Raw genomic sequence first — 23002 nt, forward strand, 5'->3', positions numbered from 1 at the left:
CCACCCGTACCCCAGCCCTCCCCCCAAACTGTCCCCACCTCTGCCCCTGCCCCTAATGCTGCCCCGAACTCCACTTTTACCCTATCCCTGTCCCCACACCTGCCCCGACCTTGTCCCCATCCCTGTCCCCATCTCCATTCCATCCCATCCCCATCCTATTCCCATTCCCACTCCACCCCATCCCGCCCCCCTCTCCATTCCCATCCCCATCTCATCGCATCCCCATTCCCGTTCCCATTCCCATTCCCACCGTGTCCCACCCGCACCCCCATCTCACCCCATTTCCATTCCCATTCCCATTCCCACCCGCCCCCACCCCTTCCCACTCCGTTCCGCCCCCCCGCCCCGTGCCCACCGCTCTCAGCCGCCCTTTCCCCGCCCCCGCCCGCCCGGCGCCCGGGTGCGGGGCTGGGGGCCCGGCCGCCGCGGGCCGGTCACGGCGCACGGGGCGCGGGCGGGGCCGGGCCGGGCCGGGGGTACAAAGCGCGTGTCGCCGCCGTCCGCCCCGCGCCGCCCCGCTGCACCCCGGCCATGGCCGCCGCGGCCGCCGCCCGCCAGCACGTCCTGGCCCTCGCCCGCCGCCCCAGCGGCAGCCCCCGGCTGAGTGAGTGCGGGGGGCTGGGGGGGCACGGGGGGGCGGCACGGCGGGGCGCGGCGTCCCTTTGCTTCCGAGCCGGGGAGGCGCACTGGGTGCGGTGGGGTGGTGGGGGCGGGTGGTGGCGGTGGGACAGGCAGGGATAGGTGGCAGGGGGGCACATAGGGACAGGTGGTGACACTGGGGCAGGCAGGGACAGGTGGTGGCAGTTGGGCAGGCAGGGACAGGTGGGTGACGCTGGGGCAGTCAGGGGTGGCAGGGATGGGCGGGTGGCAGTGGGGCAGGCAGGGGTGGCAGAGACTGGTGGGTGACACTGGGGCAGGCAGGGACAGGTGGTGGCAGTTGGGCAGGCGGGGACGGGTGGGTGATACTGGGGCAGGCAGGGATGGCAGGGATTGATGGGTGGCAGTGGGGCAGGCAGGGACAGGTGGTGACACTGGGGCAGGCAGGGGCAGGTGGTGGCAGTGGGACAGGCAGGGATGGGTGGCTGGCAGTGGGGCAAGCAGGGGTGGCAGAGATGGGTGGGTGGCACTTGGGCAGGCAGAGACAGGTGGGTGGCCATGGGGCAGGCAAGGGTGTCAGGGACAGATGGGTGGCAGTGGAGCAGGCAGGGACCCTGGCTCTGGTGGCCCCCTATGGCCCCTACTTGCAGGCAGGGGTTCTGCCTTTGCTGCCAGGAGCAGGAGGGAGCACAGGGGCCATGTGGGTCTCAGGAGGGGCACAGGGGCTGTTGTGGGGTTGTCACCCATCCTGGGGTCTGCAGCTGCGGGGGCTGGCAAAGGTGTCGCAGACCCCCTGAGAGCTGTGGGGTGTGCCGTGGGCTGCGGCCGATCCCACAGTGGTGCTGGGGGGCACCGGGCAATGGAGCCCATCCTGACCTACTGCAGTGGGGGGTAAAATGGGATCAACGTCCTCCCCACCCACCCAGCTGCCTCTCCGTGTCCTCTCTGGGTGTCCGCTGCCCTGGTGGCCCCCTCTACCCTGCCCCAAAACGGTGCAATGCTCCTGTATGCAGGTGTGAGTGCCCCCGGGGTCAGCCACGTGTGGGGGGAGTGGGGGGCATGACGAGGCGCCAGGGGACCCGGGCTCGCCGAAAGCCATGTTTGCCGTGGCCTCCCAGCCCACTCGTGTGCTGGAGCCTGAGGCCGGCCACGTCCGTCACGGTGATGTCCGTGTGTTTGTACTGCCAGGGCTGGTGCTGTGCCGTGCAGGTGTCCCCTGCGCAGCACCCATGGGTGCTGGCAGCTCTATCTGTCCCCGCATGCCCCACTCGCAGTGGTGCGGGGGTCCTGTGGGCAGCACTGGGCTGCTGGCACCCTCAGCCCACCCCCACAGGCTGCACCCCCCAGCCCAGCCCGACCTCATCGAGCCCACCAGCCCCACATCTTGGGGGTGGGGCGTGACTGCCCCCCCAGCGCCCTGGCCTGGAGCCCAGCAGGCTCTGAGGCATCAAGGACGTTTGCTTTGACCTTTGCGCCTTCACTCCCATCTCAGGATGGCTGCAGGGAGCTTTGCTGTCACCTCCCTGGTCCCAAACCGGGTGGCTCCGGGCTGGCACGGTCCCGGCTGCCCCCCGGCACGGCTGAGTGCAGCCGGCTCTGCCCGGCTACCTGCCCGTGTTTGCTGTCAACAGGGCGCTGGGAGCAGCCACCCATGAGTGACTTCTGTCCAGTTTGCACTGGGTGACAGGCAGCCCTTGGCCGCAGGAGGGGCACTGGGGGGAGGGGGGCCGGGGGAGGACAAGCAGCCAAGGCTGGTTTTTGTCGCACGAGGGGCAGGTCCTACCCCGTGCAGGCTCAGCGCACAGGCTCTCGCTGCTGCAGCCGCTTCTCGGTGCGCCCGTGGGAGGTTTGCTGGGCTGGGAGAGCAGCCGCCCCCATCACCTGCCTGGAGCGAAGCCCCCACAGAGCAGCCCCCCACGAGCTGCTCCGCAGTGGTACGGCCTCTCTGCCCCAGCCAGGAGGGGACAGGGACCGAGGGCTGGCACCCACGGGATGGTGGGTCATCGTCCCCACAGGGCGCAGCGTGTGGCCAGGCTCCTGTGGGGTCTCCATGGGCTCTCCCCTCCCTGCAGCTGTCAGCCTGGCATCCCGCATGCGGAGCCTGGCACGTGGCCCCTGTGCCCTTCCTGGCTTTTCAAGGCAAAAATGCCTATTTTCATTTTTCAAGGCAAAAAGTGCCTGCCATGACCCTGGCCGCCATGCTTTGCCCCCCTGTCGCTGGGCTCCAGGAGCTGTATGGGCAGGGTCAGCTTTGCCAAGCTGGCTGTGCAGAGCCAGACCCCCAGCAGCCACATCCAGGCTGGGACAAAGTCCTGCCTGGGCTGTCCTGTCCCCACTGTATGTCAGAGGTGGGAGACGTGTGTGTGAGGGCTGTAACAAGGTGATGCTCTGCAGCCCCACGCACCGGGGGGCATGGGAGGAGGCCCCTGAGGCTGCCCCAAAAATGCACTGCGAGGTGAAGGTGAGGGTGGGAGCCAGGAGAAGGGACCCCAGCAATGTGGGAGAGCTGCAGGGGGTACCTGGGGGTGACATTTGGAGCGGTCTTGGGGATGTATATCGAACACTGCCCCGTGCCAGGGAGGGCCCTGGTGTGTGCTGCTGCACCGGCTCCTCACCCTGTGTGCCCCACGGCAATGCCATAGCCTGTCCCCAGCCCCATCACTGGGTGCTCAGCGGCCCAGGGTGCCTGGGGTCCCAGCGTGGGGTCCTGATATGGGGTCCTGGCATGGCACTGGGCACAGCAGCAGCTACAAGCTCCAGCTCCAGCCCAGCACCGTGACCCACAGCCCAGCACCCAGCACTGGGGGGACCCGGGGGGCTGAGCCGAGCCGTGGGCAGGCAGGGCTGGCTGGCAGGAGTAGGCAGAGCGCTGCCTACACTGCTCTGCTGGGGCCAGCTCTCCTGAGAGGCAGAGGAGGTATTAGCAGCTGCTTCCCCGTGCTGCGAATCCATTAGCACAAGCGAGTGGAAGAAGCACTTATCACCTCCTGGCCTTTGGCTTGACCCATCTTTACAAAAAACAATGCAGCGAGCAATGCTGCTGCCCGCACGTGGACTCAGGGCCGCTGCCCACACGTGGGCTTGGGGCTGCTTCTGCAGAGTGGGGTGCCCCACGCCCTGCCCCATGGTGCACTTTGAACGTGGCAGGCATGGGCTGGGAGCAGCTGGAGGGCTGGTCTGCAAGGGGATGCTTGGATGGATGGATGGGTGGATGGATGGACACATGGATGGATGGATGGATGGATGGATGGATGGACGGATGTGTGGATGTTTGGATGGGTGGGTGGACATTTGGGTGTTTGGATGGATGGACACATGGATAGATGGATGTGTGGATGTTTGGGTGGATGGGTGGATGGATGGATGGAGAAATCAGGCTGTTGCTGGCAGCAAGCCCAGTGACACAACAGCTGTGCCATGTGATTGCAGCCTGGCAAGGGGATTTTGGTAGGACACATCTTGGCTTCTCCTGTGCCATGTTCCAACCAGCCCTGTTAGACTCATCTCCTGCCGGGACTCTGCGCTGGGTCCAGGCGTGGTGCTAGCCCTGGGCTGCCCCAGGCAGGGGACAGTGCCTTTGGAAGCTGTTGGTGGGGTTTGGGACATGGCATTGCCCGCTGGGGACACGGGAAGCAGGAGAGGAGGAATCAAGGAGATCCCCAAGCCCTGGGCACCCCAGCACATCTCTCCATGGGGGCTGCTGGTGGGCAGGGGCTGGGTGCTGAGCCTCACAGGGCCACATCAGGCTGTGCTGCCAGCCCAGGTGCCCCCAGCCTCTGTGTGGGAGCTGTGGGGCGCTCAGGGGGGAGCGAGGGGCTCATAGGGCTCAGCACCAAAACACAGGATGGAGGAGAATTAAATTATCTGATCTCTTTGGTTTATCTGCCCTTAATATTCCCTGCCTTGCCCAGCAATTTGAATTCAGTTTCAGACCCGAGGCTGCTCGCTGGGAGAGCAACCCTGAACCACGGCGTGGCAGAGACTCAGTGGAGGAGCCCAAATTTATCTCCCTGAGAGCCTTGTGGAGGGTTCCCGGGAGCCCCAGCAGCTGCAGCAGAGCGCAGGGCTGCATGGCAAGGGCCGGGGAGGGCAGGGACAGTGGCATCATGGAGGGGCACCGCACAGGGGATGTAGCCTGGCCCTGTGGGGACCTGCAGATGGAGGAGCCTGCAGAACGTGTGAGCCCCATATACCCATTTCCTAAGTGAAACTGGATTTGTTTTGTACCGCCTTGTCCCTGGGCAGAGGGAGGTTGCTGGTGGTGGAGAGTTGGGCTTGCTGCTCCCACGGCCTTTTTCCCATCTCACAACTATCCAGCTCTGCCCTGCTCACCCTCCCTGGCACTGCCACCGTGGCATTGTGGTGCTGCAGATGGGAAGGTTGTGGATGACCCCAAGAAGACGCCGGCAGCCCCTTGCCCTCTGTGCTGGGAAGCAGAGCTGGGCTCATGTCCTTGGCATAGCTGTAGGAGATGGCAGCTGCGGTGAGTCCATAGGGCTGGTGAGGGGGCTGGCGGGTTCCTGGGGGCTGCAGCCATTGCGTGCCTGTGTCCTGCTGCTGGCCGAGCCTAGGCAGGTGGGTTCTGGCTTTTCCCCATCCTCCAGCCCCTGCCTGGAGGAGCCATCCATCCTCCCACCCCAGTAGTAGCATCGCCAGCACCCCATGGGCCATCCCACAGGGGTGGGATCCTCTGCCCCATGGTGTGGCAGGATCCCCCAGCCCCACAGCTCTGGTCTCCATCACTTCTCCTTTCCCCTTGGGGCCATCTCCTCCCCTCAGCGTCTTGAAAGCCTTCGGCCCAGCTGATGCCTGCATCTCCTGCCCGGGGCTGGGGTTCAGCAGCCCTGCTCCTCACCGCCCGCCCCCCCAGCTCTGTTTTGTCTGATAGAAAATGCGACAGCAAGCCCAGCAAATTTTTTTTCTCTTTTTTTTTTTCTTTTTTTTTTTTTCCTTGGGTTGGCTTGTTTGGTTCACGCTTGGCTGGCCCTGCCATTCTTTGCCTTTCCTCACATGACATGCAGGTGTGTATGGGAACCCTTGGCCGCCGGGTCCTAATTAGTGGCATAGAGTGTGACCCCCCGCCGGGCTTTTCACCGGCTCTGCCGGGCTGGGGCAGGCCGGTGGGTTTGACAGCGCGGCACAAAGTGACACATGGCACAATGGGCAGGTTGTGGAGGGGGAAAGCGGTCACTTAGGGATTGTCGGAAAAGTCCCAGGATGGCTCCGGGCTGCCGCACTTATCATCGGTGCAGGATGAGGCTGCTGGGCAAATTCTGGGCTTTTGGGGAGCTCAACGAGGGGTGTCTGGGGGGATGCTTGCCATGCCTGGAGGATGGGTCACCACTGCAGTGCTGGTGCCGGTGCTGGGCAGGGCTGAGCGGGATTTTGAGGTCAAAGTCACCTTCGAGGCCGTATTATTGCCCCATCCTGGAAGCTGGGCTGCAGCACCTCAGGTGTCAGCCTGGGCTGGTGTTTGGGTTAAAAATTAAGCACGTGTGTGACGAAATGGTGAGCAGCATCCAGGGAGGGATGCAGGATGCATCCAGCCTGATCGGGAGCAGCCATGGCCACCATGCCTTGTGCTGTGCGCACCCAGCCCCCTCTTCCCTGCGGGGTGTCTGCTGCCCGTCGCTGTGGGGTGCCAGGTCTGGGGCCACACGGTGGGACCCCCCCTCTGTGCCTGCCAGGTGTGAGCTGGGGGGATGCTGGGGACCCATCCTGATGCCCTGTAGTGGCTCTGAACCTGCTGAGACAGCTTTTCATCCCCATCCTTGCTCTGGGCCAGAGGGGAGAGGATTTGGGGGATTTTTGGGCTGTTTATCAGTGCCGTTTGCTATCTTTACTCCAGCTTGGTTCCCCTTCAGCCCGTGCCATCCTGTGCTTCAGTCCACATGTGGGTCTGGGGGTGGGAGAGGGTGTTGGAGGTGCCGGTGGCCTCATGCAAACCCCAGGTCTGTAATTTGGGGTAGGGGATGTGCAAAGTCCCTCAGGCAGCGAACAGGGATGAGCATCCCTCCTTGCACACCCAGTCCCAGAGGTCAAGACAACCATCGGCGGGCAGGGTTTGCCAGGCAAATTTGTCCAAAATCTGCCTCGATCGCTTGTGGAGAAGGTAATAACCTTGTGCAGTTCTCTGCCAGCCTCTGCGTGGACGGGGCTGGAGGAGGACGGGGCAGGGCTGCATCCATCCCCTCGCTGCGGCAGGTGCCGGGACCACCACCCCGCGGAGGCCGGGAGCGAGCCCCCCGCGCACTTTGGAGCAGAGCCCTAAGGCGTGCTGGGGCTGGGGGCGCCGGCAGCGATGCCCGGGCAGGGGCAGGGGGCTGGGGAGGGCAGGGCGGTGAGGGGGAGCAATTAGTGGCGGGTGTAGTTGGGTCGGGTCCTCTTTGTCACCGGGGGCCCTTCCCCCCCTCCAGCCGCCACGGTGGTTAGTAGTGCGTGAGTGTCAGGGCTAACAGAGATTGCATCTGACAGGAGCTGTGAATTTGGGGCTGGGGGTGTGGAAAGGCCAGGTTGAAAGACTTTTCTTTTCTCTTGGCCCCTCTCCCCCTGCCTCCCGTGCCCTCCCCCCCCCCGCTCCCCGGCCGTGCCCCCCGGCAGCCGGCCGGCCGCCGCAGCCCACCCACCCCGCCGCTCCTCCCCCCGCTTGTTCATAACAGCTCAACATCTTAATTATCTGAATTAGTGCTTTCCGGTAGCAGGGGCTCCCTCTCCTCTGCCCCGTCCCTCCCCATCCCTCTCTTCCTCTGCCTCCTTCTCCTCTTCGGTTCCCCTAGCCCTGGACCCCTTTGGTGGGCTGTCACTTGGTGTTACTGTCGTGATTTCCTTCTCTATCGTGATAGAGCCCTTTTGCACTGCAGGGGTGGGCACGGGTGAGGGGGCTGGAGCCATGCAACAAGTGCGAGGCAGGGTGGCATGGGTACCGGCACCCGCTTTTCCGGGGATGGCTGGGTTGGGGCAGGCAGGGGCTGGGGGCGAAGCCCTGGGGCTCCCTGCTTTGTGAAGCCAGGAGCTGCGCGTTCCTTGGTGGAACGTGGGATGCTTTGCAGAGAAATCCTTTGCAGGAGATTCATTTTTTCATAGCGTGGGCTGCAGCGCTGTCGGCACAGAGAGGCAAGCCAAACCAAAGGGAATCCCCCAGGTGGCTGGCGAGGCGAAGCCCCTCTGAGTTTTTTAATAGGCTTTTCAGTGTAAATGGTGAAGAACAGGGAATCATGGAGCAACGTTTTTTATCACCCCCCTGTTCATTTCTCCATGACCAAGCCTGGCCGTCCATCTGTCCATCCCCTGGAGGCCCAGTCTCCAAAAAGCCCTTTTTGGCTGGGAAGATGGCTAGGCACCAGGCCAGGCTGCCGGAGCTGCGGACCCTCCAGCTCTGGAGATCTTCATCCCCCTGGGACGGGACCCTGGGAGCAGCTCCAGGTGACCGTGCTTGGGCAGGGCTTGGACCAGGAGATCTCCAGAGGTCCCTCCCCACTGAGAGCAAGCCTGGATCATCATCTCTGAAGTCAGAGGTGACATTGCAGAGCTGTGTGGCCAAGCTTGGACTCTTGGGTTACATTTCTCCCTCTGTATTGGAGATGCTGGTGATGTTGCCAGCACCCCACAACCCATTCCCAAAACAAAGTCATGGTGGGGGAAGAAGGGGAGCCAACGACAGCAGAGGGCAGCTCCTCTGCAAACAGACTGGTGTAGCTGGAGAGGGGCATGACGGAAAGGCAGCGCTGAGACCCTGCACTGCCAGGGACCCTCATGAGTCTGGGCTGGGGAGCCTTCCCTGCCTCAGTTTCCCCATGAGGAAATGAGAGGAATAGCACTTCCCTCCCTGAGTGATGGCTGGAGGGCAAATATATATATGCATATATGTTAGTTAAAGGTAGGTAGATTGGATAGGTGGGTGGATGCAGAGCTGAATGAGTGGGTGGGTGGACAGATGGGAGGATGGATGAGTGGAATGATGGGGATGGGTGGATGGATGGAAGGATGGATGGGAGGATAGGCAGAGAGCTTGGCCAGCGATCCAGTGTCGCAGCCACAGTGGCCCAAGTGGTGCTGCCAGAGGGTCCGATGCCCTTGGTGGGAGGAGACAGCCTGGTGCAGTGGAAAGGAAGCCAGGAGGGTCCCGAGGGGGCTGGCAGTCATCAGGGCTGGGTCAGAGACCACCATGCTTGGGAGAGAGGGATGAGCCCTGTCGCCCTGTCCCATGTGGGTGGCTCTCCAGCAGCTGGAGCTGCAGAGAAGATGCAGGGAGAGAAGAAAAGAGCCCAACAAAACCTCCCGGGGGAAGGGAAGCAGGAGAGGCGGTGGTGGATATTTTGTGAAGGAGCTGGAAGGGGAAATAAAAGGCAGAATGGTCACTTTGGGAATAAAGGAGACAAAAGGCGAGGAGGCTGGTGGCAGAGAGCCGGCTCTGGGTGTGCCAGCCCCCCAGGCTGCTGAATGGACGACAGCAGGAACTGAGTGTAATTGGGTAACGGAAAAAAGGCTAATTAGCTAATTAGCTTGAGAAGTGGGCCCATGTGAAACTCGTGAGGTTCAACAAGGCCAAATGTAAGGTCCTGCACCTGACTTAAGGCCATCTCTGGTATCTGTGCAGGCTGGGGATGGAGGGAGAGAAAGCAGCCCTGTTGAGAAGGACCCGGGGGTGCTGGTGCATGAGAAGCTGGGCATGACCCAGCACTGTGCGCTCGCAGCCCAGAGAGCCACCCGTGCCCTGGCCTGCATCCCCTGCAGCGTGGCCGGCCGGGCGAGGGAGGGGGCTCTGCCCCTCTGCCCCGCTCTGGTGAGACCCCCCTGCAGCGCTGCCTCCAGCTCGGGGGTCCTCAGCACAGGAGAGATGTGGAGCTGTTGGAGCGGGGCCAGAGGGGACCATGGGGATGGTCAGAGGCTGGAGCAGCTCTGCTGTGGGGACAGGCTGGGAGAGTTGGGGGGGTTCAGCCTGGAGAAGGGAAGGCTGTGGGGAGACCTCAGAGCACCTCCCAGTACCTAAAGGGGCTGCAAGAAAGCAGGAGAGGGGCTTTTCACAAGGGTATCTAGGGATAGGACAAGGGGGAATGGCTTTAAGCTGAAGGAGGATAGATTTAGATCAGATATTAGGAAGAAATTCTTTGCCGTGAGGGTGGCAAGGCGCTGGCACAGGCTGCCCAGAGCAGCTGTGGATGCCCCATCCCTGGCAGTGTCCAAGGCCAGGCTGGACGGGGCTGGGGGCAACCTGGGCCGGGGGGGGGGGCGGGACTGGGTGGGCTTTAAGGTCCTTTCCAACCCAAACCATGCTGTGATTCTAATTGCAGAAATGGCAGGGATTACTGGCACCTGCACCGGGCCAGGGGCTGGGCGAGGGAAGCTGAGTGCTGGGGCCGTGGCTGTGCTGCTGGGGGTGGCCCTGTGCTGGGCTGTGGGGTGGCCCGGGATTGGTGCTCCCAGATGTGGGATGCAGCCAGCAAGGCGCCAACAGGGCCTGACCCCTAGAAATGAAGTTCTTGTGGCTGGTCCGGCTTGGCTGCTTAACACATGTGCAGGGCTGGCTCCAGCACCGGTGCTGGCATCACCAGAAGGGTAGCTGGGATGCTGCGGTGTAGGGACCCGCATCCCACTGCCCTGGACCACCCATCCCTGCAGCTGGTGGGAGGGAGGCTGGCAAGCTCACCAGCTGGCCCAGCCTCTCCAATCCTATTAGGATCATGAGCAAATCAGAGAACCTGGTGTGAGAAGAGAGGGCAGGGGGATGAAAGGGCCCAGTGGGGTCAGCAAAGCAAGGCCCTGCCATGGCAGGCATTACAGCATTTGACACATTGGTGAAATGATCAGGGACCTGCAATTGCCTGGGAAGCTGCTCCCAACCCTTGCATTCCCCATCCCTGGGGACCAGCCTCCTCTTGCTGGGCTTCATCCCTATTTGTCATCCTTGGGCTTTACATCCCAGGAGCTTCCCTGCCCTACAGTTATCCCCAGGGTCTTTGTAGTCACTTTGGAGAAATTGCATCCCCAACACCCTTGTTTCCTTGGCTGAATGCAGCGCAGTCCCTGGCGCCCTGAGGTCTCATCCTGAACTGTGGGGTCCCAGGCTGGCACCCCAGGCAGTGCCACTTTGCACCCTGCTGGCAGGACCAGGCAGGATGCTCGGAACTTGCCTGAGTGGTGGTGGCTCTGGAAGTCTGTCCTCCAGCCCAGCAGCAGCCAGCTAGGGTTGTCCATCCCAGGTCTCCCCTGGGGACAAGAGGTGACTGTGGTGAGGGGGGCAGCTCTGCTGATGCGCTGCTGGCGGAAGGGCAGTGGGAGATGACAGGGCTGTGCCTGTTGCACAGCATCTGGGGTGCTGTCTGTGCCCGTGAGTTTTGGAGGGTGTGTGGGCTGTGCTGTAACAACGGGGCTGGGCGGTGGAGGGAACGGGGCGGAGGCTGCTGTGGGCATGGGATGGACGAGGAAAAGCCTGGTGGAGATGGGGATGCCCTGCTGGGAAGGGAGCTGGGATCTGCAGGAGCTACTGGAGTGGCCAGCACCTTGCCAGGGCTGCTGTGCCACCGGGATAGGGCTGCTGAAGGTTGGGAAGCTCTCCTGGTGCTGCTGGATGAGGGGGGTTTGAGCCAGGGAAGCTGGGGGACAGGGGGACGTTGCTCATCCTGGATCCAAAACCTGCTGGTTGTGGTGGCATCCCTGGTTGTGGCATCCCTGCCCAGCACATGGGGGACCTTATGAAGGCGATGCAGCCCCCAGGCTGGCTGCTGTGCAGCCACTGGCACGGTGGCAGGAGCCACTGTGGAGCACAGCCATGCAACGGCATGGGGAGGGGCACGGACCTAATCCTGCCTTCACTGTGCCACAGGCAGCATTTGGTGAAGGATGGCAGCGGCGGGGTGCGAACCGGTGTCTATTGCGGTCTGGGTGGGGCTGAGGGAGGCACCAGGGTCTCCCTGCGTGAGGGGGGGTCCCATAGTGGGAAAAGGAGGGAGTGACAGGCCAGTTTTGGGGTGGAAACTGCCTGCCCCTATCTGTGCTGCCAATGGCCCCAAGCCCCTCTCTGCCTGGGTGGGATGTGGCTCTTGCGACTTGTTAATATGTATTTTCCACAAAAGGGCTTTTTATTATGTTTTTTAAAAGCAAAATCTTGGTGTAAGGAAAAACTGTGCTTGGAAAAGTAGAATGTTGACTTGCAGAAAGTCTTTCAGTTTGCTGGTGGGGGCAGGCTGCTGCTGCCTTGCTCCTGGCTTTGTGTCCTTCCTTCCTGCACATTTTTTTCTACTTAAGTTTTTTATATGAACTGAAATAAAATTATTTTAGTAAAAGTGACATTTCCTGCAGGATGGATCTTCTGGGTCTCAAGTTTAGCAGCTGCTTGGTCTGTAGCTAGGATAAGGGATGGGATAGCAGGAATGGATGGTGCTGAGGTGGAACAGAACCTGCCCTGCTGGTGCTGTGGCCCCCAGCCCCTGCAGTTTGGGGGTGGCAATGCTGGGAGCATCCCCTTCTCCGGGGGCTGATGGTGTGTCCTTCCCCCCACAGCCTACCAGACGGTGTGTGGGGTCAACGGGCCTCTGGTGGTGCTGGACAATGTGAAGGTAGGACCCCATCTGCCGATGGGTGACAAGGGGACCCCTTGATAGTGTCACTTTGGGCTGTGCGGGGACCACCGTGCTGTCCCTGCCCGGGCCTGACTGCCAGACCCCGTCCCGGGCGGGGAGGGTGCAATGGGGGAGCGTGTCCCTGTCCCCTCTCCCTTGTCCCCTGTCCCCTGGGCTGTCCCCTCCTCTCTGGGGTCCGTCAGCCAGCTCCGAGCTCCCTCCTCTGGACGCGGCCGGCAGCAGAGCCCGTGTGCCAGCCCGCACACGTGTGTGGGCGTGCAAGCGTGTGTGCTGGCGTGTGCACGGACATGGGACGCGTGTGAGCGCACGGGTGGCCGTGTGTGTGCGCTCTGCCTGGGCACCCTGCACTTGCCCCGTGTCCCCCACACCCAGGCACCTGCTGTCCCCCTGCCTGGGCTCCAGCTCCTGTGCCTTGTCCCCTGTCCCTCTGCCCAAGCTCTGGCTCCCATCCCTTGTCCCCTGTGCCCCTGCTTTAGTGCAGCTCCTGTCCCCTGTGTCCCAGCCCGAGCTCTGGCTCCTGTCCCCTGTGCCCTTGCCTGAGCCCTGGCTCCACAGGGGAGCCTGCTCTGAGCGAGACCACCGCACAAACCCTGTCTCAGCCCATGTCCCCAGCACCAGGTGTCACCTTGGTGGCACCCTGCCTGTCCCTGCTCCAGGAGCAGGGCCTGTGCTCACTTGGGTGGGTGTTGGGCATCTCAGCATCGCTGCATGGCCTTGCCAGCTGGGACCCTCCGAGGGGCTTTGTTAGCTGGTGGCTCATTTCTATGGCCCCTTCCACACCGAGCCTGGCAGGATGGAAATTAATAAGCTCAATTAAAGAGCATGACCGTGGTGGGTGTTTCCTTCACTTTGTTGTCCTTTATGCAAAGGTCTTTACAGAAGAATTAAAGTCCAAAGTTCACAGAGCTGGAGCCAGCCCCGGTAGCTGGGAGCAGGGAGGAGGAGGAGGAAGAGAGCACAGGGTGTGCTGGGCAGGCACGCTCAGGGAGTGAGCCCCCTTGAACATTGTGCCCAGAGCAGGACGTATCCCTCAGCCAAGGGGCTGCTGAGAAGTCCCCTCCATCTGCCCTGGGGGTCCCAGCTGGGTGGGAAGGCTGGGGAGGTTGGTTGGTGTCCTTGGGGGGCTGCAGCCCTTGTCCCTCAGAGATGCCACCGACTCCGGGGGGTTTACCCAGGGCTGTGGATGTGCTTTGGCAGGCTCTCAGAGATGCTGCTTTATGCAGGTGATGGGTCTGCCTGCTTCTGGTATGGAGAGGGGGTTGAGTTTGTTAGCTGTCAGGCTTGGGGGGGGCCTGAAAGCACCCCTGGCAGGAGGGGGCTGTTGGGGAAACTGAGGCATGGAGCAGTGCCACAGCCTGGAGCATGCTCCGGGATGGGGCAGGGGCATCAGCTGCTGAATCCCCCCCTGCCAGTGCTGGGTGGCTGCAGAGAGCATGGACCCCCCAACCATTTCAGGGGAAACTGAGGCAGCACTGGCAGGCAGGGCTGGTGGGCAGGGTCTGCAAGGGGTGGCCTGGAGTGGAGGGAGAGGAGCCGCCTGCACCCATCTCACACCAGCCCTGTCCCTACAGTTTGCCCAGTATGCTGAGATCGTGAACTTCATGCTGCCCAATGGCACCCGCCGCAGCGGGCAGGTCCTGGAGGTGATGGGCTCCAAAGCCATCGTCCAGGTGAGCCCAGCATGGCAGGGATGTGGTGGGATGGGGGACACACCGGGATAGCATGGCTCAGGGGTCTGTCCCAGGGGTCTGCCTCCTTCCAGCCATGGCTGCTGCAGCCAGCACAGCCTTGCTGGGCTCTTGTCCCAGCTCTCTGGTGTCCTGGGACAGGCAGTGTCCTGCTGTGCAGCTCCTGGCTGGCCCATGGCCCTTTGGCTGGAGCAGAGGGAGCTGTGCCGGGGCTGGTGGTGTGGCACCAGTGGGGATAGAGCTGGTGCCTGCTCAGGGCAGGAGTATCTGGGTGCCAAAGGCAAAATGATGACATCTGTGCAACTTCAGCAAGATGCTGGGGCCAGATGTGGGCACGACCCTGTGCTGGGTCTCCGTCCTGCTGTGCCCATCCTCCCCTCGCTTGAGCTGCCCACCCAGCTCCCCTCCCCGTGTCCGTGCCAGGGAGAGCCTGCCTGGGTGATGCCGCAGTGATGGGACCCCCCATCCCTTACCCCTACATCTTCCCCACTGACCTCCTTGTGCTGATCCCCCCAACCGTCCTGCCACCAGTCCCCTGTGGGACCAGGACCGGCAGTGGGTTCCTGGGGTGCTGCCCCCCAAAACCAGGGCAGCCAAGCAGTGGGGTTTCACCGTGAGCACTGGGGCTGTTTGGGGCTATCTTGCCCAATTAGCTGGGGTCCTCTCCCACCCAGGTCCCCCCCCAACCAGCCAGCCCAGGGCTCCGGGGTGGCTGCACAGCTGCAAGCCACCAAACTTCGCTCCTCTAATGCCGCCCGGACCTCTGCAGCGCCCTTTTAATCCTATTAGGGAGTCAGCCTCGGGAGGAAAAACAAGAGGAAAAAAGGAGCCTTTTGCAGAAGCAGCTTTGCTGGGGGCTGACCTGCACGCACCTGCACACACCCAGCTCCTGCGGCCATCACCTGCCCTCGTGCCTGCTGGCATCCCTGCCAGCTGGCTGCCCCTGGCTTTCCCAAGCCCGCCCTTCTCCCAGGGGCCACATGGCTCTAATTAAAGCAGCGATCTGGAGGTTAATTAATACAAATGGTGTCAAATATTATACCAATCAAAATGCCTTGGGTTTCCCTGCCCGAGGCCCTTCTTGCCGTGCTCATTGCATTCGCAAGAGTGTGGTCCCCCCTCCCCTGCCTCCCCCATGCCAGAGCCCCTCAGCAGGGAGTTTTCTTAACCCTGGGGTCTCTCACCCTCTTTTATCACCTCTCCCTGATGAGTTTTTCGGGTGAGTGCAGATCACATCACCTCCCCATGGAGAGCCTTGCTGCCCCTGAGCCCCATGGCCCTCTGCGCCTGCTAATCCCAGCTAATTGCCACCCACCTGCCTCTTGCCCTGGGGTCTCCACAGGTGTTTGAAGGAACATCTGGGATCGATGCCAAGAAGACCTCCTGCGAGTTTACTGGGGACATCCTCCGGACCCCAGTTTCTGAGGACATGCTGGGTAAGCCCAGCCAGCCGCTGAGCCCCGATACACCTCGGTGCATGCATGGTGGGGTATCCAAGTGCAGGCAGCCAGAGGGGTCTGGGGGTCTTGGAGTTTAGCTCTCTGCTGCCTAGGGGCTGAGCACATTCCTGGGCATGCTCTCTGCTCCTGGGAGAGTCACATCCAGTGTGGAGAGATGGTGACCCTTGTACAGGGCTAAAACATCCCCCGGGGCCCACTCTGCCCAGTTATCCCAGGAGAAAAAGCTTGGGCTGCACTGGAAGAAGATTTCCCGGGTGAGGAGAGGCAGATTTTTGCCCATGGTCATGCCGCTAGGACTCTCATTACCTTGGCTTTAGGAGAGCAGCATCTTCCCAGTCTCTGCTGAGCCCTGAGATTTGCCCAGGTGTGAGCACAAAAAGGGGACCTGCCACCCCTGTCCCCACAGGGTCATCCACCTGGGCAGAGCTGGGTGCTGGCAGACCCCCCCAGCCCCAAGCAGACTCCCCTGGGGCCGTTCAAGTTCAGCCGCAGGGCCTTGGTCCCCCTCCCCAGATCCTGAGGGATTCTACAGCCCCCAAAGCAGCCCCGGGGACTCGCAGGGGTTGCAGCCGGTGACAGCGGTCACTCAGGGTCCCGACAGAGGGATGTGGGCTGACGCACGGCGTCGCTCCCCGGTTGGGAGCCGAGTGTCTCCTGCAATCTCCTTCCCATCTCCGCCGGCAGCGCAGAGCCCGGCCAGAGCCCTGCCTGCAAAGGGCAGCGGAAAGGGCAGCCTGGCTGCGAGCGGGCGGGTGTCGAGCACGGTACGGCAGCGCACGGTGACGGCCGGACAGGTCCCGGCTCCCCGGCAGCGGGGAGGGAGGCCCCTGCTCCTTCCCCAGGCGGGGTCCCCCTGTCCCCACACGGGATCCATCCCTGAGTCCCCCCAGGAGGGGCTAGGGGTGGGCAGAGGTACGCGGAGTCCATCCCAAGCTGGCCCCGCTGTCCCTCCGAGCCTTCCCGCCCTGTCTCGGGGGGGGGGGTTCACCTGGGGGTCTCCCAGGTGCTCGGCTGCATCACCCCTTCCCTCCCCTCTGCCCTGCTTTGTGTCGCGGCGCTGAGTTCGGTGGCTGCACGCCGGCAAGATGTGGGTGCCCAGCGAGCACCAAGGTTACTGACCTTTCATGCTCTGTGCCTCCGCGCCCCGGCCCCGCCGTCAGCTTGATCTGCTCTGACACGGCGATGCTTCCCCGGCCCGTGGGGACCTCGAGAAAGTCCCGTGGGGGCGGCAGCAGCGGGCGGGGGTGCCGGGGGGGCTGCGGAGCCGGCACACCGCCTTTGCCGCTATCGATCCTGCAGCTCGGAGCTGGTCGATGAGGCTGAGCACGAGCTCAGCAGCTCTCCGGGAGCCTTGTACCCCCTCCCCAGGGCTGGTATGGGGGGGGGGGTGTCTTGGTGTCACCCCACCTTCACGGGACCCGGGAACCCCATGGGGGAGGTGATGGAGGCTTGGATGGCATGGGGAGGTCTCTGGGGATGTGGCTCTGTGTGCTGGCATCTTGCTGTGGTCTCACCCAGCCCTTGGGTGACATGGTCCCTGCCTGCCCCAAGCAGTGATGTGGGCACAGGGACCTGGGGGATGCCTGCAGCCACCCCAGATGCAAAGTCCTCTGCTCCTCAGCCACAGCCACCCAGCACCCACGTCCCTTCTGGGGCACCCCAGGCAGCTGGGATGTCCTGTGGCACCCATAGGTGCCCTCCGTGCCCTCCATTTCCCAGGTTTCCCCACAGCTGGGGGTACTCAGGAGGGGCAGGATAGCCCCCAGGTGCCCCTGCACGCTATGGGGGCTTGCAGGGAGACTTCAGCAGACCTTCGGTCTCAGAAGCACTGCTGACTGTCCCAGCACTGCCTGCAGCAGCACAGGGCACCGGGAGCCGGATGGAAACCCTGCCCTGCAGCCACGGAGCAGGCAGCTGCCCGCTTGCAGGGCTGGGTGCCCCCCCTCAGCTGGTGCCTTCAGCCAGGGACCTCTGAAGCTCTCTCCTTGCAGGTCGGGTCTTCAACGGCTCTGCCAAACCCATCGACAGCGGTCCCCCGGTGATGGCCGAGGACTTCTTGGACATTAATGGTGACAGCTCTGGGCACGGCGTTACTTTGCCAGCTTCTTTTACCAGCTGCAGGCAATGAGGGTCTTGGGGACAGTCTGGATCTGGGGATCACGCTGTGCCCTCATGGCTGGAGCAGCCCCACGGTGCCGTCCCCATGCCACTCCCAGGGGGGTCCATCCATGCCCACTGGAGTGCCCTGGGTGGGGGTATGGGTGCAGGGGTGGTGGCTGGTAAGCCCATCCCACCCCAGGGCTGGTGCTGGGTGATCGCACTGCTCCAAGAGCCTGCTCCTTCCTTATCTCCAGAAGTTCATGCCTAATTTTTGGCACCAACCGGGGCGATTCCCCCATTTTGGGGTACCCTGTGGGTGCCTAATTTCCTGCTCCAGGCCAGCCCATCAACCCCCACGGCCGCATCTACCCCGAGGAGATGATCCAGACTGGGATCTCGCCCATCGATGTGATGAACAGCATCGCCCGGGGCCAGAAGATCCCCATCTTCTCTGCTGCCGGGCTCCCCCACAATGAGGTGGGTCCTCATGGGGTGCTAAGCTGCTGATGCAGCCCTGGCAGCAGGTGGAGGATGAGGATGAAGGAGGCAGTGTGGGGGGATTTGGGAGGGCTGGGGCCTGTCTTCTGTGTTTTAACTCCTCTCCCCACTGTGCTCTGGTTCTCTGCTTGCCATGACGGGGCCAGACCCACCTTTTGTGGTGGCTGTTGTGTTCCCTGAGTGCCCCCAGCCATGCAGGGTGATGGGCTGGTGCATGTGGGAGAAGGGAAGCTCACGTTATCTTGTGCCTCAGTTTCCCCATCTGCACAGCGAGGGGTAAAGCAAACCCTGGCGTGGCAAGAGCTGCACTGGCGGCAAGGCAGAGGTGATCCAGGCTGGTGTGGGGTGCCTGAGCCAATGGGGCAGGGGGCTGCACATCACCTCGTGGCCCCACAAGCATGGCTGTACCAGGGGCAGGCAGGGCAGGAGGCAGTGGAGATAACCAGCCTGATCCATAGGCGCACCAGCGTGGTGGGTGGGCAGTGCTGCCCTGACCCCCTCAACACAGACGGTGGTGCGATGGGGTGGAAAACCATCCCTGACAGATCGGGAGTGACACAGGAGGGTGACCATGGTCAAGTCAGGGCCCAGCACAACGGGCACAGTGCCATGGCAAGGGGGCACGGCTGGCTTGGGGTGGGGGGGCTGGACCCCACTCCCCCTTGACCTGTGGGGCTGGGTGGGCAGCTGGGGGTGCTGATGCCTCTCCAGGGATGACCTCTTCTCCGCTGGTTTCTATTCGTCCTATCTCTGTCCCCTGCCCTTTGCTGCTGTGGGGCTGTATCCTGGTCCCAGGGGGGCCGTGGCCCCTCCAGTGGGGGGACTTGGCTATGGGCACTGGCCCTGTGCTGCCCGCCTGTCTCTGTCCTGCTGCAGATTGCTGCACAGATCTGCCGGCAAGCTGGGCTGGTGAAGAAGTCCAAGGACGTGATGGACTACCATGATGACAACTTTGCCATCGTCTTCGCTGCCATGGGGGTGAGTTAGTCCCGGGACAGCACAGCCCAGCCGACCTCAGCAAAGCCTGCTGAGGAGCCCAGACTGCATGGAACATGTAGGCAGCCTGGTTGCCGCCTCCCTGTTGCTGCCACGGCAAAGCCTGCCTCAGTTTCCCCGTGCATGAAGCTGCCCTGCTCTTGCTGACCAGCCTCTCCCACCTGGGCAGGTGAACATGGAGACAGCTCGCTTCTTCAAGTCGGACTTTGAGGAGAATGGCTCCATGGAGAACGTGTGCCTCTTCCTCAACCTGGCCAATGACCCCACGTGAGTCAGCCCTGGGGCTCTGGCATGCAGTTCTCCTCTCCTTTTCTCCTTTCTCCTCTCTGTTTCTCCTTTCTCCACTCTGTTTCTCCTTTCTCCTCTTCTTCGTTTCTCCTTTCTCCTCTTCTTCGTTTCTCCTTTCTCCTCTTCTTCGTTTCTCCTTTCTCCTCTTCTTCGTTTCTCCTTTCTCCTCTTCCTCGTTTCTCCCTTCTCCACTCTCTCCCCACTGGTGCTGGGTGCAGCTGGGGGTCATTAGGGTCCTGCTGTGTGTGGGACCCCCAGAGGCTGCGGGTCCCTCTGCTCCCCAGCGGTCAGCCCTGCTTCTGGGTGCTGCAAGCTCTGCACTGAGTAGCAGAGAGGGGCTGCAGAAGTGTGTGTGTGTGGCACATCTTGCACGGTGCTGAGTCCCTTGGGTTCCTCCCTGTGCCCTCCTGGCACCCCCAAAGCTGCCGCTGTGATGGGATGGGGAGCAGCCTCCAGTGCAGCTCAGTGCGGGGCACTGGGGAGTACAGGGGGGTGCACACAGGCTGGGAGGGGCAGCTGGCACTGAACCCAGCCAGTGTTTGGTCCCCATGTTTTCCTGCAGTGGCTGGGAGCCGATGCCTGGGTGGGCAGTGGGTGCCTCCCTCCTCCTCCTCCATGGCCATTGCCTGGTCCCAGCTCAGGGACCCCGAGAGCTGGGGTCCCTCCTCTGGGCATCCTTGCCAACATGCTGCAGCCTGCTAGGCTCTAGGGATGCTCTGTCAGGGTGGAATTGGGATCTGGGGGTGCCCACGCTGTCTCCCTTGCAGGATTGAGCGGATCATAACACCCCGCCTGGCCCTGACCACTGCTGAGTTCCTCGCCTACCAGTGCGAGAAACACGTGCTGGTGATCCTGACAGACATGAGCTCCTATGCCGAGGCCCTGAGGGAGGTCAGCACATGTCCCCCGGATCCGCCCCAGTCCCTGTGTCCTCCCTGTGTGGCAGGGGATGAGGACTGCCCACTTGGGCTGCCCGGGATGCTTGGGGTGTTTGGGATGCTTAGGGTGCTGCGGGTGTCCAGGGTGCTTGGGGTGCTGGGGGTACCCAGGGTGCTCAGGATGCCTGGGCTTCCAGGGTACTTGCAGTGTTTCGGATGCTTGGGGTGCTCAGGGTGCCTGGGATGCTTGGGGTGTTTGGGGTGCTGAGGAGTGCTCAGAATGCTTGGGGTGTCTGGTATGCTCGGGCTGCTGGGGATGCCTTGGGGTGCTCAGGGTGCCCAGGACACCTGGGGTGTCCAGGATACTTGGGCCACTTGGGATGCCTGAGGTGCTGGGGGTACCTGGGGTGCCTGAGCCCCCCCAGCACTAATGGCAGCTCCCCTGCCCCGCAGGTGTCAGCAGCCAGGGAGGAGGTGCCCGGCCGCCGCGGCTTCCCTGGCTACATGTACACCGACCTGGCCACCATCTACGAGCGGGCCGGGCGCGTGGAGGGCAGGAATGGCTCCATCACGCAGATCCCCATCCTGACCATGCCCAACGATGGTTAGCAGCTCGGGGGGGACACGGCACATGGCATTGGGAAGCCACAGGGCGGGGAAATCCCAAATTTTCTGTTTTACCACATTCTGGGGGAGATTGTAGGATCTGTCAGGGTAGCAAAGCTTGCTGGGATGATTTACGGTTATTTCCCCCCCACCCCCCCCCCCACCCCCCCGCCCCGAGTTGAACCTCTGGCCCCCCAGCTGGAGCAGAGCGCTGGGTTTCAGCCAAAGGGTGTAGCTGGGGGGCTCACACTTGAGGGGTGTGGAGGAGGGTGATGCGTAGGCATGGGCATAGGGGTGCACACACACGCAAGCCTAAACCAGGTGGGTCTCTGCCTGGCAATGGGGGGAACTGGCTCTTGCTCACAACCACAGGCTGGTGCAGCTTCCCTGGGGCCACGCTGCGCCACTCAGCCCCAGCGTGGGGCACAGCCATGTCCCCTGCCCGGCTGAACAGCCAGACCCGCTTTTGGGGCTCACACCATCCTGCCTCCCCTTAGACATCACCCACCCCATCCCCGACCTGACGGGCTTCATCACTGAGGGGCAGATCTACGTTGACCGGCAGCTCCACAACAGGCAGGTTAGTTCCCGTGCCCCTGCCTGGCTCCGTGCTGTGGCGGAGTGGGGATGGATCTGGCACCACTGTCCCCCTCCCCGGCATTGGATGGGGCTGGAAACCACCTGAGAGCACCAGGATGGGGGTGCCAAGGGCAGGGGGGAGTCCGAAGTGGGGGCAGCAGTCCCCTTGCCAATACCCAGCAGTGCTGGCAGTGGGCAAATGTGTGTGTGGGTCCCCCTCTTCCTGCAGATCTACCCCCCCATCAATGTACTGCCCTCCCTCTCCCGCCTGATGAAGTCGGCCATTGGGGAGGGCATGACCAGGAAGGACCACGGGGATGTGTCCAACCAGCTGGTAAGGGCTGGGCTGGGGGGTGGGGAACCGTGATGTGCAGTGTGGGAAATGGAATCATCTGTCCCTCCAGAGCCCTCCTGCCCCTGCCTGGGGCTGAGATTGTGGTGCTTTTGGCCATGACAGATATGAGCACTTATTCCTGTCACCTCCTTGACATAAGGGAGAGTTTAGGTAAGGGGGTGGGATGCTTTACCCTTGGAAGTGGAAAATCCAGGGGATGCAAAGCCCCAAAGCACAGCTGGAGCCATAGCTTGTCCTGCTGCAAGAAACCCAGGCTGACAGCAAGCTGGATTGTTTTCCATGCAACATATATTGCCTATAATATATATACACATATACAATTATATGTATGCTGCTCCAGGAGCTGGTCAGGGGAGAGGCTGTGCTGCTGCCCGTGCTTTGCCTGCCCGGTAGGTTGCACAGTGTCTGTCTGTCCTGACGCCCTGTCTGTCCCACAGTATGCCTGCTACGCCATCGGGAGGGATGTGCAGGCAATGAAGGCGGTGGTGGGGGAAGAAGCGCTCTCGCCCGATGACTTGCTTTACCTGGAGTTCCTGCAGAAGTTCGAGAAGCAGTTCATCACCCAGGGTGAGGCGGGTGGCTGGACCCCAGCCCCCAGCCGAGCGGTGGTTTGGGGGTTGGACCAGACCCCCAGCATGTCCTTGCTCCTGCCTGCTTTTCTTCCCAGGTCCCTACGAGAACCGGACCATCTTTGAGTCCCTGGACATCGGTTGGCAGCTGCTGCGCATCTTCCCCAAGCAGTTGCTCAAGCGCATCCCTGAGAGCATCCTGGCCGAGTACTACCCGCGTGATGCCAAAGCACCGGGCCAGGGGCCGGCCAGCACGGCCCTCTAACCCCTGAGCTCTGGGCTGAGCTGGTCAGCTCTGGGGAGCAGCCCTGTGTCCCTCAAACCATCCACAGGTCCCTCCTGTGGGGCTGCTGAGCAGGTGCAGAGGGCTGTGGGTCCTTGGCACCAGCATCCCAAAACGGTCAGAAACCTTCTCTCCTTGCTCAATAAAACCAGCATGGTCACCAAAACCTCGATGTGCTGTTGCACTTCCCACCGTGGCCGTCTCCTTCCCACCCCTGGGCACCCCTGGTCCCTTCCCACCCTCCCTGTGGGAGCAGCGCTCCCTGCCCAGCCCAGGCAGGCAGCCTGGTGTGGGCAGAGCTCCATGCCTGGTAGGGCAGAGGTGTGGGAAGCTGCCCAGGCACCCACTGAGACACTTGGCATCTCCTCACACTATGGCATTTTTGATTTTAAGATGACCCGGAGGTGGAAAGGCCATGAGAGGGGTGCGTTTGCTGCAGGGCTGCATGCCCGAGCATCTCCCTGCATCAAAGCAACTTGCAGCGGGGGCAGAGGGAGTTTCGGTTCCCCCTCGAGCCCTCGGTGGC

General features: G+C 62.5%; 1 protein-coding gene across 1 annotated transcript; it reads left to right on the forward strand.

The window, feature by feature from the left end:
• Nucleotides 1-283: 283 nt before the first annotated feature.
• ATP6V1B1 (ATPase H+ transporting V1 subunit B1) lies at nucleotides 284-22930 on the forward strand. The gene is made up of 15 exons (XM_080378085.1): nucleotides 284-741; nucleotides 785-5080; nucleotides 12097-12152; nucleotides 13748-13846; nucleotides 15207-15300; nucleotides 17316-17393; nucleotides 17762-17901; nucleotides 18799-18900; nucleotides 19088-19185; nucleotides 19974-20097; nucleotides 20538-20688; nucleotides 21188-21270; nucleotides 21499-21603; nucleotides 22062-22191; nucleotides 22292-22930. The coding sequence occupies exons 2-15, from the start codon at nucleotides 4969-4971 to the stop codon at nucleotides 22456-22458; spliced, it is 1539 nt and encodes a 512-aa protein (XP_080234211.1). The 5' UTR covers nucleotides 284-741; nucleotides 785-4968; the 3' UTR covers nucleotides 22459-22930.
• The last annotated feature ends 72 nt before the right edge of the window (nucleotides 22931-23002 follow it).

The sequence above is a fragment of the Falco punctatus genome (assembly GCF_963210335.1).
Source record: "Falco punctatus genome assembly, chromosome: 1".
NCBI lineage: Eukaryota > Metazoa > Chordata > Aves > Falconiformes > Falconidae > Falco > Falco punctatus.